At 43.7% G+C, this 16,963-nt stretch overlaps 1 protein-coding gene across 2 annotated transcripts in view; it reads left to right on the top strand.

Moving 5' to 3' along the window:
- Positions 1–15,273, top strand: part of Pamr1 (peptidase domain containing associated with muscle regeneration 1) — a 76,352-nt gene extending 61,079 nt beyond the window's left edge. Inside the window, exons 7-12 of one of the 2 annotated variants that reach the window (XM_076844343.2) lie at positions 3,494–3,544; positions 6,234–6,446; positions 8,150–8,216; positions 11,160–11,392; positions 12,339–12,631; positions 14,255–15,273. In XM_076844343.2, the coding sequence (XP_076700458.1) occupies positions 3,494–3,544; positions 6,234–6,446; positions 8,150–8,216; positions 11,160–11,392; positions 12,339–12,631; positions 14,255–14,791 (1,394 nt within the window). In that variant the 3' untranslated portion in view covers positions 14,792–15,273. The remainder of the gene's footprint in view (positions 1–3,493; positions 3,545–6,233; positions 6,447–8,149; positions 8,217–11,159; positions 11,393–12,338; positions 12,632–14,254) is intronic. The other variant, XM_076844342.2, reaches the window with a different exon arrangement.
- Positions 15,274–16,963: the final 1,690 nt, after the last annotated feature.

Genomic DNA, 16,963 nt, shown 5'->3' with positions numbered 1-16,963 from the left:
TCGCCACCACCCAGGAACGCTGAAAGGCATGTAGGCTCCATATTGGGGCTGAGCCCACTGCCTCTCTGGGGCCTCATCACAGATACCTGTGCCATGGAGAAGAAACCCGAGAGGCCCTGATGCCCAGCTAAGAAATTAACAGAGCGGTATTGGGTTAGTTTCTCCCTCCAACAGAACCTGAGTCAAGCCTATGGGCCCAGGTGATTCACTAAAGGGATTACTCCTGTGATTAACCAGCAAGGAGTGGAAGAGTCAAGATAAGAAAGAGGAAGACATCTAGCAAGAATATTTTCAAGTAATCTTCTACACAGCCCATCCCCCGTGGGGGTTCTGGGAATGTAAATCAAACCTCAAAGAACAGGGATGGGGTTCTTCTATTTCCACATATTGGCTACAGGTGAGCCTGGGGTGGGCCTGGGAGGAGGACAGAACTCTAGGTATTTTTTTAGCCGCCCCCCCCATCTGGATAAGCGGATGGCCATGCCCAAGGACACCCTCTGAAGGCTGTAGGCCCCAGCTATCACATGTCGAAGGTGAGGGATGGGTGACTTGTGAGTATGAGGGGACGTGGCTGGGACACCAGTAATGGTCATGACAAGAGCCATCACAAAACCTTCACGCAGCAGTCACGTGGGAAATCACGTGGGAAGTGAACTCGGAGAACTTCCTCATTCCGTGGCCCTGGGAAAGAAAAGAGGGAGAGAGAAGGCTTTCTTGAAATGCTTATTTGAAACAAGACCCCAGAGAAATGTACCTCGGATGACTGCTGTTGTTCATGCAGTGGCATGTGGGGGCATGCTAAACTTAGTGTGTTAATGTCCCCAGGCTGAGTTCCAAAAGTAACGGGGCAATGTGCTATTTATTACCAATCATGCAATCTTTTATTTCACAAAGCAGGAGTTTGGTGCTCCTTCAGGGCCAGGGATGCAGATATTTTAAATTCTCAATTGGCTTTGCCTGAAAATATCCATCCCACTGAGGAGAAATGAAACCTGAAGTCCTTGAAAAATCAAACAGAAAGAATCATGAATCTGTTCAATGGGGAGATACAAAGGTTTCTAAAAAGAGAACACATAGGGGAAAAAAATCATTTTGAAACCTAACCGCAGGGAGGAGCTCTGATGAGATGCAGATAGTCTATGTACCCACCAGGTAGATGTCAACTGGGAGAGAGAAGGAAGGATGGAGAAAGTTTTAGAATTCTCTTCAAAAAAAACATCACAAGGGAGTATGCAAGCTTTGGAAAGTACAGAAAATGAAAGAGAAAGAATAACCCTCGCGGGTTGTTTGATATAGGAACATAATTTTAAGGCTTTATTGTGTAAGATTAAACAAAATAAATGAACAGACACCCTGGTTGGTACCCAGAAGTCTGAATCAACACAGTTTTGGAAGTTCATCACGGGTAAACATTACCAAAAGCCCAGGAAATAGAGCGGAAGGCTGTGTTGTGCTTGAATAGGTCTAATAATGAGCTATTAAGATTTCTCTCTGGAGTGCTCTTTAAGGTGTATTAAATTTGGGGAACTGGCTTTTAAAGACATTGAGTGCTTTGTAAACAAAGGCAAATGAAGGAAAAGGAAACTTTGTGTTATTTCTGTGACTCCTCAAAACCAGCCCAGCCAGGTAAGTGTTATTATTTTGTTTTATAGTTAAGAAAAGCAATGGTTGGGGAGGTTAAATGGTTCCCAGCTCTTAGTTTCTTAAGTACAAGATTAAAAACTTTCACTCTTTGTTCCTTCTACCCCTAACAAATATTTATTAAGTGCCTGCTGTTGTAGACTCTGGGGAACCAGATGAATATTTGAACTCATATCTATCTGATCCTAGAGGCCAGTATTTTTTCTACCAGAATCTAGTTACAAGACTTATTTAAGAGATTTCATGCAAAATTGTATAATGTGATTATACAAAATATTAAAGAGATTTGCATGGACTGAGAGACAGTTGGACCAAAAAACAAGGCATAAAACACTGTATGCTAGATTTAGATGTTTCATGGACAGCACTCAAAAATATTTTGTTTGATTTTTTAAAACAATAATAACCGGGGCTTGGGTTGTGGCTCAGCAGTAGAGCGCTTGCCTAGTATGTGTGAGGCCCTGGGTTCGATCCTCCACATCACCTAAAAATAAATAAATAAATAAATAAATAAATAAAATAAAGGTATTTTGTCCAACTATAACTAAAAAATAAAATATTTAAAAAATAATAAAAACAGAAACAACAACAAAAATAATAAAAAACAAACTTTTATGATTTTACTTTATGATTGTAAAACTTGATAAAAGTATAAAGAAGCAAAATAAGTAAAGATAATGACTACAATTGTTATTTTATTTTAATTTTCACTTTTTTGGGGACTAGAGATTTAACCTAGAGGTGCTTTACCACTGAGCTACATTGCTAGCCAGCCCCCCCTCTTCCCCTTTTTAAAAATTTTGAGACAGGGTCTTGCTAAGTTAGTTTGGGCCTCACTAAGTTGCTGAGCCAATGATCCTCCTGCCTCAGCCTTCTGAGTCTCTGGGATTACACGTGTGTGCCATCATGCCCAGCAATGACTTCAAATATCGGAAAGTATGGTTTTCAAATCCCTTGGTCTGTCTCCACTTTGGTTGCTTTAAAACATTCCCATGTATCTATTTTTTCATTTTTGTCTGGTTTGGGGCTTTATGAATCTGTAGGACAAATTCTTCCATGAGTACAGGAAAGTTTTCATCTATTATTTCCTAGCACATTGTTTCTGACCATTGTCATCTCTCTTCCTCCTCCTCCATCATCTTCTTCCTCTTCCCCTTCTTCTCCTTCTCTTCCTCCTCCTCTTCTTCTTTTTCTTCTTCCTCCCTCCTGCTCTCCCTCCCTCCCTCTCCCCCCACCTCCCTCTCCCCCCACCTCCCTCTCCCCTCTGACTCCTTTCCTGGAATGCTAATTATGTGTTTCTTTACCTTCTCACTGTGTCCTATGAACCTCTTAGATTTTCGAGTACATTTTCACCTTCTTGTCTCTTTCAACTTCATTCTGGAAGTTTTCTTAGAAGCTATCTTTCAGTTCTATTTAGTTTGCTATTAAATCCATCCACTGAGTTCTGTTACTAAATTTTTCAGTTTTTGATTTTTTTCTTAGGTTATTTTTTTTTTTCAGCATTCCTGGTTTTCTGCTGAAGTTCTCAATCTTGTCTTTTATTTCTGGAATGTGTCAGCGGAGTTATTTATTTTTTACATTTTTAATTCATTTTTTAATTTATATATGACAGCGGAATGCATTACCATTCTTATTACACATATAGAGCACCATATCCCTGGTTGTATACAAAGTATATTCTTAAGTAGTGTCAGATGACCACTTTGCTGGACCCTTTATAAATCTGATTCTGTTGTCTATATTTCCCTTGATTTTCAGCCGTAGTCTTGCCTTCTGTCTTTGTCAGTTGGGGCTGCTACAAGACAATACCATAGACTGAGTGATTTAAACAACAAACATTTATTTCTCACAGTTCTGGAGGCTGGGAAGTCCAAGATCAAGGCGCTGGAAGATTCACTGTCTGGTGAGGGCTGCTTTCTGGTTCATAGAGGGCTGTCTTCTTGCTGTATCCTCACATGGAGGAGGAGGGAGAGAGAACTCTCTGAGTTGCCTTCAATAAGACACACCAGGGCTCCATCCTCACGACCTGATCACTTCCCAAAGACTCCCTCTCCCTAATACCATGATATCGGGGCTTAGGATTTCGACATATGAATTTGAGGGGGAAACAAGCATTCAGTCCCCTGAACACTCCATTGGATCCTAACATAGAAGCATTACTTGCTCTATCCTAATGATGACATTCCACAAGCAATAACTTAAAACCAAATAATAGTTGTCATAGTTCTCCATTCTAAGATATTGAATTTAAGTTGTACAGAAATTTCCGTGTGAAAACTACACTTATGACCTGATTTCAAAAATGTCAAGTTATAAAATTGTTTGCATTTAAGAATTGCAGATGTTTAGTGGCATCCTTTACCCTTGAACAGAGGTATTTGTGTATTCCAAGTTAATTTCTCTTTAAGTCTTCTTTTATAGCCTCCTGAGTAAGAGAAACAAAGGACCTGGATTGTCCTAAATCTTTATCTCCAAGGGCTCAAGAACTTTCCCAAATTCCTAGTATTTAAGCCCACATTAAATACTGTGTGTGTGTGTGTGTGTGTGTGTGTGTGTGTGTGTTTCATGAGAACCCTGCTGTGGCAGCCCAGGGCATGAGAGACTAGCAAACCATGGAAGAGCTTCCTTTCAAGGGGAAGACAACCCCACTATCAGGCTCACCTATCAAAACCATCAGTAGAAAAGATCTATCTTTTGCTGAGGCTGATGTGGCTGTAGTCTCGTTCATTTTCTCCCAGTATTCCAGGAATGGCCTTAAATATCACCCAATCTTTTTTGACCACGAGCTGTAGTAAAGCTCAAAACAAACGAGGACCTGGCTTGAACTGCATAAATCATAGCCTCTCGATAGGCAACTGGCCACAGATTCAAACACTTGCCAGAGCCAGGCAGCCTGGTGAAGAATGCGGCTCCCAGGTGAGCAGAGAGCCATTTCTCAGCTCCAGGTGATGGTCGCTCTGGGGGAGGCAGGCTGGGAGACTGAAGATCCGAATTGTGTGAGAACCCAGTGAGACCTATTTTTGTATGAATTCTCCCAAGTTTTATGTTGGCAACTAGTTCCATTATTTTAAACATACAGGCAGGATACACTACGTTTTTTTATTGTGGTCTCTGAGCTCCAGTGGTCACCCTCTGGGATATATGTTCAGACTAAATGCATCTCCTAAAAGAAGCTGGCGCCATCACGGAGGTGACATGTACTGCTTCCTCTCCCTCCCCCTCCCATCAGAGAGGGATTCCTGAAAATACAAGCACTAGGGTTTTCTGAGACCACTTGAAGCATAAAAAAGCCACATTGCCCTCTTTATACCATTTTAGTATTTTAAACAGTCTTGCTCAGTGAGGTCCCTTTTTTTAACACTTAAAATAGGAGTTTTGGATTCACCCACCAGGGAAATCACTCATATTACATAATCCCCCAAAGCACACAGAGTGTTATTGATCATCTGCCACATGGGCTATGGATAATCCTAGAGGAGACAAACCAGTCAGTTGGCTAATTGCAGCAATCTTGCCAAGTTGCACCCGGTAAAGTTGTTTATTTTTAATTCTTGAATGTTTTAAAAGCGCTATTTGAAAGAAGATTCTTTTCTTGCCTGGAGGCAAGCAAGTTAAGTTGCTTGGAAGATAATTGGGACAGTTATGGGAAGGAAAGTACGTCAAATGCATAACTGCATTACACGAGAACTGTTTTATAGGAATGAGCCTGTGTCTTAGAAGAAATTATTAAAAAGAAACCAGGGAAGCTGATAGATTAGTGCCCAAATTCAGTTGAATTCTTTGGAGGACTCACTCTCTTTCCTTAGACAGGTCATATTCAGCATTGTGCCATAATCTGTATGAGAAAAATATGTTACCTATTTAACAGAATTTTTCCAGATTAAATCTAAAATCCTGTTCAGTGCTCAGAATGGCTGGGGATGCCATTTTTACTGTAAGTCATTAAGAATATTAAGAATATTAAGTATACAGATAAAAAGTTACATTTGGGCATCAGGGGGAATTTGTAATATTTTTGCAATGATATTGTCCTCTAGTAGTTTTAACTAAAACTTGAAACACTTTTTTTCTTGATATGAAATATAAGATTTAAATTTATTTCATATATGTATTCTTGTTGTTAAGCAGTTCTACTTTTTTGTATACAACATGAATAGGAAACTGAACAGTCTAATTTAATTGTTCAAGCAATAGGAAATGAGGGAGATAATACAACACTGAAAACTAATAATGCCTGTATCCTGATCATAAAATCTAGGTGAAATATTTTTCTTGTCCAGTCTTGCCCAGCTCCTATAATTTGAAAAAAAAAAAGAACGATATCATGTAAGAGTCAGATTTGTGTCAAAGTTGTTTACATTTAGAATGAAATATTTCTCCGTCTGAGAATAAATCATTAAAACAAGGAAAGACGTGTCTAATACATGCATTTGCTATTATGAGATTTCTCTTGGTAATTCTTTTGCGCACACTGTTAGCAGGCTTGATATCACTGTATTTTTAATTCAATGAAATAATGAAAAGATTCTATTCTAAAGTTAAATGACTCAGACTTTTAACAGTTCTTCTTTTCTCTTGTTTTTCACTTTTAGTCCTTGAAGAAAGAAACTGCTCAGATCTTGGGGGACCAGTCAATGGGTACAAGAAAATAACAGGAGGTCCTGGACTGCTCAATGGGCGATCTGTAAAAATCGGCACGGTGGTGTCATTCTTTTGTAATAACTCCTATGTTCTTAGTGGCAATGAGAAGAGAACTTGCCAACAGAATGGAGAGTGGTCAGGGAAACAGCCCATCTGCATAAAAGGTAACTTACGGGTATGTCAGGATCCTATAGGGGTAGATGGAGCTACTGTGCTTTTTGATAGCTTTAATACATTCTTTTAAGCCCCTATGTGTGTGTTGGAGGGTGGGGGGTCCCTTCCTCTCTTAAGTTTTCTCCTGAACCACATTGTCTCTTAGATTGGAAACCATCCCTAAAAATATTTGCTTTTTTTTTTTCTGGACTTAGGGAGGACATGCTTACTGTCATCACAGCATCTTGAGGTGATGGAGGAGAGTGATGTAGTTATCAGAACAGTTCAGGAAAAACAATAGGGCTGAGGTTTATATATGCAGATCCAAGGTCAAAACTGAATGGACTCATCTTCCCTGGCTGCCTATGTTGGGAGAAGTGAGACCCGTTAAGATGTTTCAAGACTAACATAGTAGATCTTTGAACATTCAACAGACAGCTGTAGGAACTAAATGGATAGTTCAGGAAAAGGAGAGAGGGAGTTTCTTGAAAGAGAGATAATTGCATGAAGCAGGTAGAATTGGGACCTGTCTGGAAGGCTGGGGAGGATTTGAGGATGTGAAGAGGAGTCGGGATGACATTTCAGATGGAAGACAGAAGGAAATTACAGAGGTGTAACTTACCAGGCATTGGTAAATGCAAAGGGAGGCAACCCAGGCAGTAAACTGCAAAATGTAAGTTGGAGGCAGAGAAATGAAATGTTATAGAGAGCAGTTGGAACCATTTCTGTTGCAGTGGGGGTGCATAGTTTCTAGCTGCTTCTGGTTAGCGGCACCTCTGTTTTGGGGGACAGTCACAATGATCTGGCTGTTTACTGGGAAGAAAAGCGGGTTCTTGTCCTAGATTATCCAGATAATTGCCTCAGTCCTCTACTTTCCCTTCTGGGTGTTTGTCAACAACCTGAATCATGGGAAAAGGAATGAAAGGGAATGATTTGTGAAAGGAATAAATCACTTTAGACTTTAGCCAGAAACGACTTTCATCCCCACCAGCATAGATTTCTGATGTTTTATTTCATTAAGTATGGGAACGGCGTTACATATGTCCTTGGAGATTTTTGTCAACTCTTCTCTTACAAATTAATACATCTAAAGTACTCTAAGTCACTAATTAGACAAATGTTGGCTGCTCTTGATTGGGAAAGTGAGACGGGAAGGACTCCTTTTCACTTGTGGAAAAAAAAAAAAAAGGAGACTTCAGAAAAATTAAACTGAGCTTTGAGTTGTCTCCTAGAGATTTTTGGGGGTCCTTAATAGCAGAGAAAGGACTTGGAAAAAATCAATTACACAAGACTTATCTATGATTGACATTGCTGCCTGGTTTTAAATGAGAACCTTCTCATTCCCAGTATGGGCTATATATTAGGACTCCATTTGAATTCTATTCCATTCTGATCAAGTGTGCTAATGCTAGACGCATAAGCAGATAGTCCTATCTTTTAATCGTCAAGGCCCCAAATCACCTAGGTGGAGGAGTTTTTCAGAGGCATCAGAGTTCTTCAGAGAAAGCTGTCAATTTAGGAGAAAGGCAGCATGCTTTTTTGCTAAACGAACTGTTCGAGCTTGGCTGACATGTCTTGCTTCTGAGTCTGGGGAATGAGCACGTGGTATCCAGAAAGGGGGTTAGGGATGAATCTGAACTGAGCCATGTGAACAGTGAGTCTGAAAACAGATGATGAGACCCTGTCTGTTTTTTTTTTTTTTTTTTTTTTCCAGCCTGCCGAGAGCCAAAGGTCTCAGACCTGGTGAGAAGGAGAGTTCTTCCAATGCAGGTCCAGTCAAGGTGAGACTCTGTCAGGAAGGGTAATGGAGATTTCCTCTCCTATTCCCTTTCTCTACTTTGTGTTGGGGTTTCTTAGGGACATTTAGTGCTAAATGGTCATGAAAGAATAGGGCTTGTTCCATGGAAGCTCATTAGCCAGCTGCCTTTGGCCAAGAGGTAGCAAAGGTTGGAAGATGGACAAATTTTATGGGATCGTGGGAAAGTAGATGATTGGTGAGAAGCAAGACACTCAGATGGTCTTTGAGGAACTGGGTTGTCGTACTTGAGTCTTCCCTAAATTACTGTGTATGCACTGTGGCAGCTTCTAGGCGCTGGCATCAGGAAGAACACCTTCCTACACCCCAGCTGGCAGTCAGAGGCTCCTGTAGTGGAGAGAGGACATGGTGGAGTCCAGAAACTAGAGACGCATGGCCAGTCGCCACCAGGGATGTGAGCTCTGAAGGCCACCTTGGGGGGCAGGGGCAGGAGGCCCAGTTCTATTCACCTCTTTTTCACTGTGTCGGCTCCAATGAGGAAGGCTTCCCCTCTCTCTCTCCAAGCACAGTTCTGCTGTACAACTTTATTCTTGTGCCTCCTTTGGTCTGGAAACTTCTTCCACAGGATCCCCTCGAGGCTCGCTGCCTCCCTTCTTTCAGTTCTCTGCTCAGTTTTTACCTGACAGAGAGGCCTCCCTTGGCTGCCCTTTTAAAACTATCAAGCTTACCACCCCCCGCTGCCCTCCGACTCCTTTACCTGGTGTTCTCTGGCCGTGTTCACCTCAGCTCCCGCTCTACCGGTTGTCTTGGTTTACGTGTTCAATTTCTGTCTCCCCATTCCAAATACAGAAGTTACAAGGACAGGAGCATTGTCTGCTTTGTTCTAGTGCCTGAGACAGTGCCTGCCATGTGGAAGACACTCAATAAATATTTACTGAATGAAAACACTGGAGTGACTGACGGTCAAGGGTTCCTGAGCTGGTTCTGCCCCTCTTTAGTTCTACGTGTGCCTAGGAAAGTTCCTAAGCTTGCTGAGCCTTTTATTTTTTTCCTTCTCTTGAAATGCAGGAATAATCATAGCAGTCTCTGGGAATTGTTGTAAGGATTAAATCCAACACGAATAGCTAACACTTATTGCATGTTTTCTGTGTACAGCTGCTCTTCTGAGTACTTCACACGTCTAGGCTCATTTAATTCTCACTATAGCCTCTGAGGAAGGCATTATTCTTTTTATTACAGATTTTTATTACCGTTTTTTATTATAGATGGGTAAACTGAGGCTCAGAGAAGTAAAGTAACTTGCCCCAAGTCACACTGCTAGAAGTGGCAAAACCAGGACATAAACTCAGCATCTGGCTCCAGGGTCTGCTCCCTTATGCACTAGACTAACCCTTAGCAAAGCACCTTGCACATACAAGCACCTGTTAAAGGCAGCTATTGTCAGGGTTAGTAGTAATGAGTTCGAGTGACCAGGCTTGCCCTGGAGTGTTCCTTGGTGAGGATGCCCGTCAGCATCTGACCCTTCCTCTTTCTCTCTCAAGTCTTTTCCTTTTAGGCAAGACATTTCCTTTGGAATGGTGGCAATGGAATTCAAACTCGGCCCTGTCTTCAGGTCTCTGTGATTCCCTGGGCTGGACTCTCCAATAAGTGGAATCCCCCTGTTCTTCCCAAAGATACATCTCGAAGAGGAACCCCTCTCAAAAAGAACGCAGTTTTTAAGACAATTTTAATGGGAGGTTAGGTGGTAACGTGCCTGCTGTCTCATGTAAATGAGAAGCAAACCTGAAATTCGGTTTTTCAGTACCTTTCTGGAAGGCAGGCTGCTGAAGTGGGGGGTGGGGGTTCTACTTATCTCCAACAGCCAGGCTCACCTGGGGAGCCCCCAAAGGCAGTGTGAACCTTCAGTGGCCTAGAGATAAACTTGTTTGCAAGCGCAGAAGCTCCCAGAATTACAGACCTGGTTAGAACCATGATAGGAATGTTTGTTGAGTGAAATCAGTCTAGGTGGAATATTTGCTCTGATCCAAGTTCTATAGAGATGCATGAAATAATTTCTCACAGTGATATCAAATTGATGTGGTTGCGACACCACATGGAAGTCATGACAGCTAAGCACGGTGGTCTCAGGAACCATCTTCCTTTCCTGTGTGCCCGTGAGCACTCTCACTTACCTATCTGGGCTTCCCTTCTCCATTCATCAAATGGGAATGAAGACATTGATTCCTAAAGGAATTTCAGCTTGTCACTCAGTGGGCACCAATATAAAACGAACACAAAGCAGAACAATGTGTGTATATCTCCCCCAAGAACCCCGGAGTGGTCTCTGGGGCCTTCACCTTCAGGGATCATTTAATATCCCTTTCCACATTTACACACAACACTTCATATTTCTCCCAATCATTCTCCCTGAGAGAAATTTCTATTCTCCGAGGTGAACTAATTACATCTGCTAATTGCTAAATCAAGCTACTGTATCAACACAGTTTAGTTCAAGTCAATTCCTAATATTGCCCCATTATGATAATGTTTGGAGGGAAAAAAAAAAGTACGCCTGCATTCTCTCATTCAAATTAACTCCTTTTCTATTTAGTTTCGCAATTAAATTTGTGTGTGTGCCTGTGTAGTGTCTTTGCATAGCAGCTATTATGTCAGATGTAGTTCTCTTTGGTTAAAATCCGAGGCAGTTGGAAGCATGCCAGAAATGGAAATGGAGGAATGAAAAGATTGCGGCGTACGAGAGAATTTGCTCAGTGGTAGAGGTGAAGGGTACTCTGTGTGTGTGTGTGTGTGTGTGTGTGTGTGTAAGAGAGAGAGAGAAGAGAAAGGAAGCGAAAGAACAGAGATATAGAGACAGAGACAGGACATTTTCCTCTTCTTCTGTAACCACATATCTCCATGGGACCTGGCATGGGTGCTAAAAGGACCAGGGTGACAGTCTCTTTCTCTGGCCCCATGTGCTCTGACCCAGGGAGACGCCATTACACCAGCTCTATTCATCGGCCTTCAGCAAGGAGAAACTGCAGGGTGCCCCTACCAAGAAGCCAGCCCTTCCCTTTGGAGACCTGCCTGCTGGGTACCAGCACCTGCACACCCAGCTCCAGTATGAGTGCCTCTCACCCTTCTACCGCCGCCTGGGCAGCAGCCGGAGGACGTGTCTGAGGACCGGGAAGTGGAGTGGGCGGGCCCCATCCTGCATCCCTAGTGAGTCAAGGCTCATCTTTGAGTGACGGTATCTTCCAGCTTCCAAAGCGGCCTGTGTAAAGCCATTCACCTTGTTGTCTGGGGAGAGTCCCATTGTCCAAAGGAGTGGTCTTGCATGGCTTTCCCTAGTTTGGTGATACCTGGAACCCCTTGGTTAGAAGTGTCTTCCTTTGGCTTGAACTTACTTCCCAGGAGAAGCGGAGTCATAAACTCCTAGGGGCATACTTTCTGTGGATAACTCTATCATGTTTACTGGGAGAAGAGGAAGAGAGCAGGAACTCAACAGCAAGTGGGGAGGGGGTTAGAGGTGCGAGGCAGCCTCTAGTTACGTCATCTTGGCTACCCTAAGCTCCATTTCACAGCCACCCTGAGGTGATTTTAATTAGGTAATTGTTATTAATTAATAAAATATTATTTACCTCCTCTGTTAAGATGGTGATTACTGAGATAATATATGGAAGTGTCTAGAACAGGACCCAGCTCCTTTCTCCATTCTCCCCTTGTGAAAGGAGAACAGCGTGGTTTAGATCATGGCGGTCACGTTTATCATGACGGTCATGATATTTTTGAGGGTCTGTATACATCATCTCATTCAGTCTTCTGGAACCCTATGAGACCATTATTATTGCTCTATCCATTTTACAGGTGAGGAAACTGAGACTCTAAAAGATTAAGTCACTTGACCCAAGTCCTATTGATAGTAAGTGCCTGGGATCATAATCTGGGTTTCATTTTACTATAAAACCTCCAATTTTAACCTTCGACTTTGTAACCAACTGTGTTTAGATCAATATTTAAAGGGAGAAGAAATCCAGGTGAGATGGCTTAGTGGTCATTGGACCCATGGGACCACCTTTCCAGTTGGTGCTCTCCTGGCAGAGAGACGCATTCCCCTTTGGATGAAAATATCTAAGTTGGTATTACTGAACTGGTGCTTTCTCCATAGTCTGTGGGAAAATCGAGAACGTCACTTCTCTGAAGACCCAAGGGACACGCTGGCCATGGCAAGCAGCCATCTACAGGAGGACCAGTGGGGTGCACGATGGGGGCCTGCACAAGGGCGCATGGTTTCTGGTCTGCAGCGGCGCCCTGGTGAACGAGCGCACCGTGGTGGTGGCCGCCCACTGTGTTACTGACCTGGGGAAGGTCACCGTCATCAAGACAGCAGATCTCAAAATCGTCTTGGGGAAGTTTTACCGGGATGATGACCGGGATGAGAAGACCATCCAAAGCTTACGGGTGAGAGAGGAGGGCTCAACTTGGAAACCAGGGCTTTGGCTCAACCAGTTCTAAGCACAGGAGAGCAGGACCATGTCAGCCCTGTCAACTTAGCATGTCAGTACCAGTCCTGGGCCTGGCACATACCAGGAGCATTTAGAAAGGCCATCCTGTCCTTCCCCACTTTGCTTCTTTTAAAAGTAAGAGACAAACTCCATCTATCATCATGGTTATCAAAAGTCAATTACTGGACTGGGGATGTGGCTCGGCGGTAGAGGGCTCACCTACCACGTGCGAGGCTCTGAGTTCTATCCTCAGCGCCACATAAAAATAAGTAAATAAAATAAAGGTATTGTGTCCAATTACAACTAGAAAATAAATATTTAAAAAAAGAATTCAATTACCTCCAAGTAAAATACACATATAATTTGTCTAGTAGCTCATAATAAATTAAAAGTTAGTGAAATTATTTGTTTAATACCTGCTTGGCCTAAAACCATCTATTCCATAAACATTCTATGTCACGAGACCCTCACAGCCTAGCACAGAGTCAAGTTCAAAGTAGATTAACAAATAGATCGAGGATAAAAGAGAGTTAATCACCCAATGCATTTGGGCGCTACCTGGTAGGCTTTGAGGACATAGACAAATCCTATCCAAGACATTCCTCATCAATTTACAGAATGCTTTTCTCTTTCCTGCGTCCCTCCCTGCCTTCTATTCACCCATCTATCTGTCCATTCATCCATCCATCTATCCACCTACCCATCTGTCCACCCATCCATCCATCTCTCGTCCTATCCTTCTATCTGTCCATCCATCTATTTGGGGGATACAACAGTGTGCCCTTCACTGAAACTAGATACAAAAAAGAACAAAGTATGGTTTCCACTCTGAAGAGTCCAGGCTAGTGGGAGAGAGACCCATATATCATGATGAGTGTGACATGAGTTTCTCACGGAAATGTGCTCAAACACAGTTCCAGTAACAGAACATGATGATGCTGATGTATATTTTCTTCATTAGTTACTTACCACCATTAAAAAATTAAGATGTTTCAATTAAAGATCTGGAGTCCATGCTCTGGCAAATGTAGAATGCTGGCCCATTTCTGTACGGCAGCGATCAGCTGGAATGAAGTGGCCTCTGCCCATTTATTTTATTTATTTTTAATTTATTATTCATTTATACATACTGGTGATTGAATCCAGTGATATTTTACCACAAAAATACATTCTCAGTCCTTTTCATTTTTTATTTTGGGACAGGTCTTGCTAAATGGCTGAGGCTGACCTTGAATTTGCAATCCTCCTGCCTCAGCCTCCTGAGTCACTGGGATCACCAGTCGCTGCACCCAGCTTTCTGTCCACTTTAGATGGGGTGTGTGTGTGTCCTCCCGTTCTCTGTAGCTTCACCTGAATACTCCACTTATTTAATGTCATCTAACAGACTCCAGTAGTCATTTCAGTTTGCAGTCCTGGAAACAGAGCAATTACTTTCTAAGATTTCTTGAGCAAAGTATGTCAAATAATGGTACCTGGCTTTTGAACAATTTCTCCCAGTAATTTAGCCCCCAGACTTGACTGTCCTTGTCCACCATGGAGCTGGATGCTCACCATTGCTATCCATTCCTTGTATTGGTAGATTTCTGCCATCATTCTGCATCCCAACTACGACCCCATACTGCTGGACGCTGACATCGCCATCTTGAAGCTCCTGGACAAGGCCCGCATCAGCACCCGTGTCCAGCCCATCTGCCTCGCTGCCACTAGGGACCTCAGCATCTCCTTCCAGGAGTCCCACCTCACTGTGGCTGGCTGGAACATCTTGGCAGATGTGAGGAGCCCTGGCTTCAAGAACGACACGCTGCGCTCTGGGGTGGTCAGGGTGGTGGACTCACTGCTGTGTGAGGAGCAGCACGAAGACCACGGCATCCCCGTGAGTGTCACCGACAACATGTTCTGTGCCAGCCAGGACTCCAGGGCCCCTTCGGACATCTGCACGGCGGAGACGGGGGGCATTGCAGCTATGTCCTTCCCCGGCCGGGCATCACCTGAGCCACGCTGGCATCTGGTGGGGCTGGTCAGCTGGAGCTATGATAAATCTTGTAGTCAGAGCCTCTCCACAGCGTTTACCAAGGTGCTGCCTTTCAAAGACTGGATCGAGAGGAACATGAAGTGAGCCAGCTGCAGGCCTGTCGGGGAGCTTTTCCACGCACCTGTCTGTACCTGGGCTACAGGACGCAGTGTGGATCTGAAGTGTGGATTTTGCCCATGAACTTGGCTCTGCCAGGGCTTCTGATTTCATGGACACAGCTCAGTGGGGGGTGAGTTGAGCTCAGTTTCTGGTAGCCACTGCCTTCTTCCCGCCTGCTTGGAAACCACTGGGAAGATCCTAGAGCTTTCAAGACCTGAGTTTCTCCAAAGAACACCTTCCGGTTTGACTGGCCTGGTGGCCTCCCCACCTTTCAGTGAGGTGAATGTCATGGTCACCTCTGGTTGAGGGTTGACCTGAGGAGTTCTGGGCTTCACAAAGCCTCTGTGGAGGCTGCAGCCAAACCAAGTTCCAAAGAGCGGCCTGCAGGACGTCTGGCACGGCTGAGTTAGGATGTGGCACATGCTTTGTCCCTTGTCCCAGTGCAGTCTGGTCCTTTTCTTTTCCAATCTCCTGTACACATTTCAATAAAACAAGGGTTGGCTTCTGACCTACAAAACAGGTGTGCTGTGCTCTCCTTCCTGCGTACTGTGTCTCTGGGCTACGTGTGTCAGAGCCATGTCTCCCTGTAGTCCTTAGATATAGAACTAAGGGTATCATATAGTGTGTGTGCCAAACACCCGCTGTCTTTTCAAGACCAACTCTTGGAGCTTGGTGAGTCATAGATTAGGAGAAAAAAGACAGAGGTGCCATCGGGTGACACAAACAGGAAAACACCAGGGACTAGCTGACTTCCATGTGCCCTTGGTTCTCATGTTCTAGATCCAGTCTAAAACCCTTCTTTGTAAACAAAATGAATCTTTGTCGTATGTCTTAGAGCAGTTGGATTGAAGCCACATGTTCGCTTACATCAGATTTGGGTTTGCCAAGGACCTGTAGCCTCCCTGTTTTCCATAATACATGGGTGTTTCCTCCTCAGCCCCAGACCTGCTTCCCACTGGATAAGGGAGGAAAAAGATGAATTCAATCCTGTAAATTCTTTATGTGATCCTCCCATTAACACCTTCTTTTTGGGATGACTTACTCTTTTATCTTTTCTCCTTGTTATGATTTCTTAAATGTCCCCTCAAAGGCTCATGTGTTAGAGGCTTGGTCCCCTACAGGTGGTGTATTGGGAAGAGGCAGGAACATTTGGATTTGGGGTCTAGTTAGAGAAAACAGGTCACCAGGGTCATGACTTTGAAGAATTTATTTTGTCTCTGGCCCTTTTCTTCCCTTCTCTCCTCCTGGCTACCATAAAGTACAAAATTTTACTCCACAATGTCATTCCGCCATGATATTCTTCTTCACCACAGGCCCATAGCCATTGGGTCAGTTGACTATGGACTGAAAACCTGAATCAAAATAATTTTTTCCTCTTTAAGCTAATTTCCTCAGGCTTTTTGTCACAGTAACAGAAAGCTAAGTAGCACACTCCTCCTTTCCATTTTTCTCTTCTACAAGTGAAGGAGGTGTCAAAAAAAAGTGGGGAGCAGGATGGTTAGGTGGGGAGTCAGAACAGTCAGGCAGGAGAATGTGAGAATGGACCCCCATGTGTGCAGTGTCCATGGAGGCAGATGTGGAGGCTCTGGGGTGCTGTGCTCAGCTGGATAACTCAGGCCCTGCCAGTATTGTGGGAACCCAACCACATGCCATGTGTGTTAGTCAGTTTTCCATCATTCTGACAAAATACCTGAGACAGATGGTGACTTGGAAGCTCAAGTGCCTTTGAGCATTGGGACCATCGAGGGGACTCCTGACTTCATGCTGGTTCCTGGGTGCATGTGGCATGTCTTTCCCATCCTGGGTATTTTGCTGATATTTAGTGCTAGGATCTATAACTAGCTTAACTTGTGCTGTGTTCTCCTGCTTCCATGGGAGCTCAGAGGAGGTGCTGATTGGCTTCCATGGGGGCTCAGAGGAGGTGCTGATTGGCATCTCCTTAGCTCTGTAGGGACTGGCACTCCTGAGATCTGGTGGTGATTCCTATTTGATCCTGGCTTGGATTACGTGACCTCATGGCCACAGAGATGATTTCTATGGTGATTGCGCAGCTAGACTCTTAGTGACCCTTTCTTCCTCCCTTGGGGGCTTGTGGGAACTTCTCAGTCTTTTCTGTACCACATGAGAATGGGGAACCCAGACTTGTTACAGGGCATC

This window comes from Callospermophilus lateralis, chromosome 2, assembly GCF_048772815.1.
Source record: "Callospermophilus lateralis isolate mCalLat2 chromosome 2, mCalLat2.hap1, whole genome shotgun sequence".
Classification (NCBI taxonomy): Eukaryota; Metazoa; Chordata; class Mammalia; order Rodentia; family Sciuridae; genus Callospermophilus; species Callospermophilus lateralis.
The sequence above is the reverse complement of the archived record's forward strand: the minus strand, read 5'-3'. Positions and strand labels throughout refer to the sequence as shown.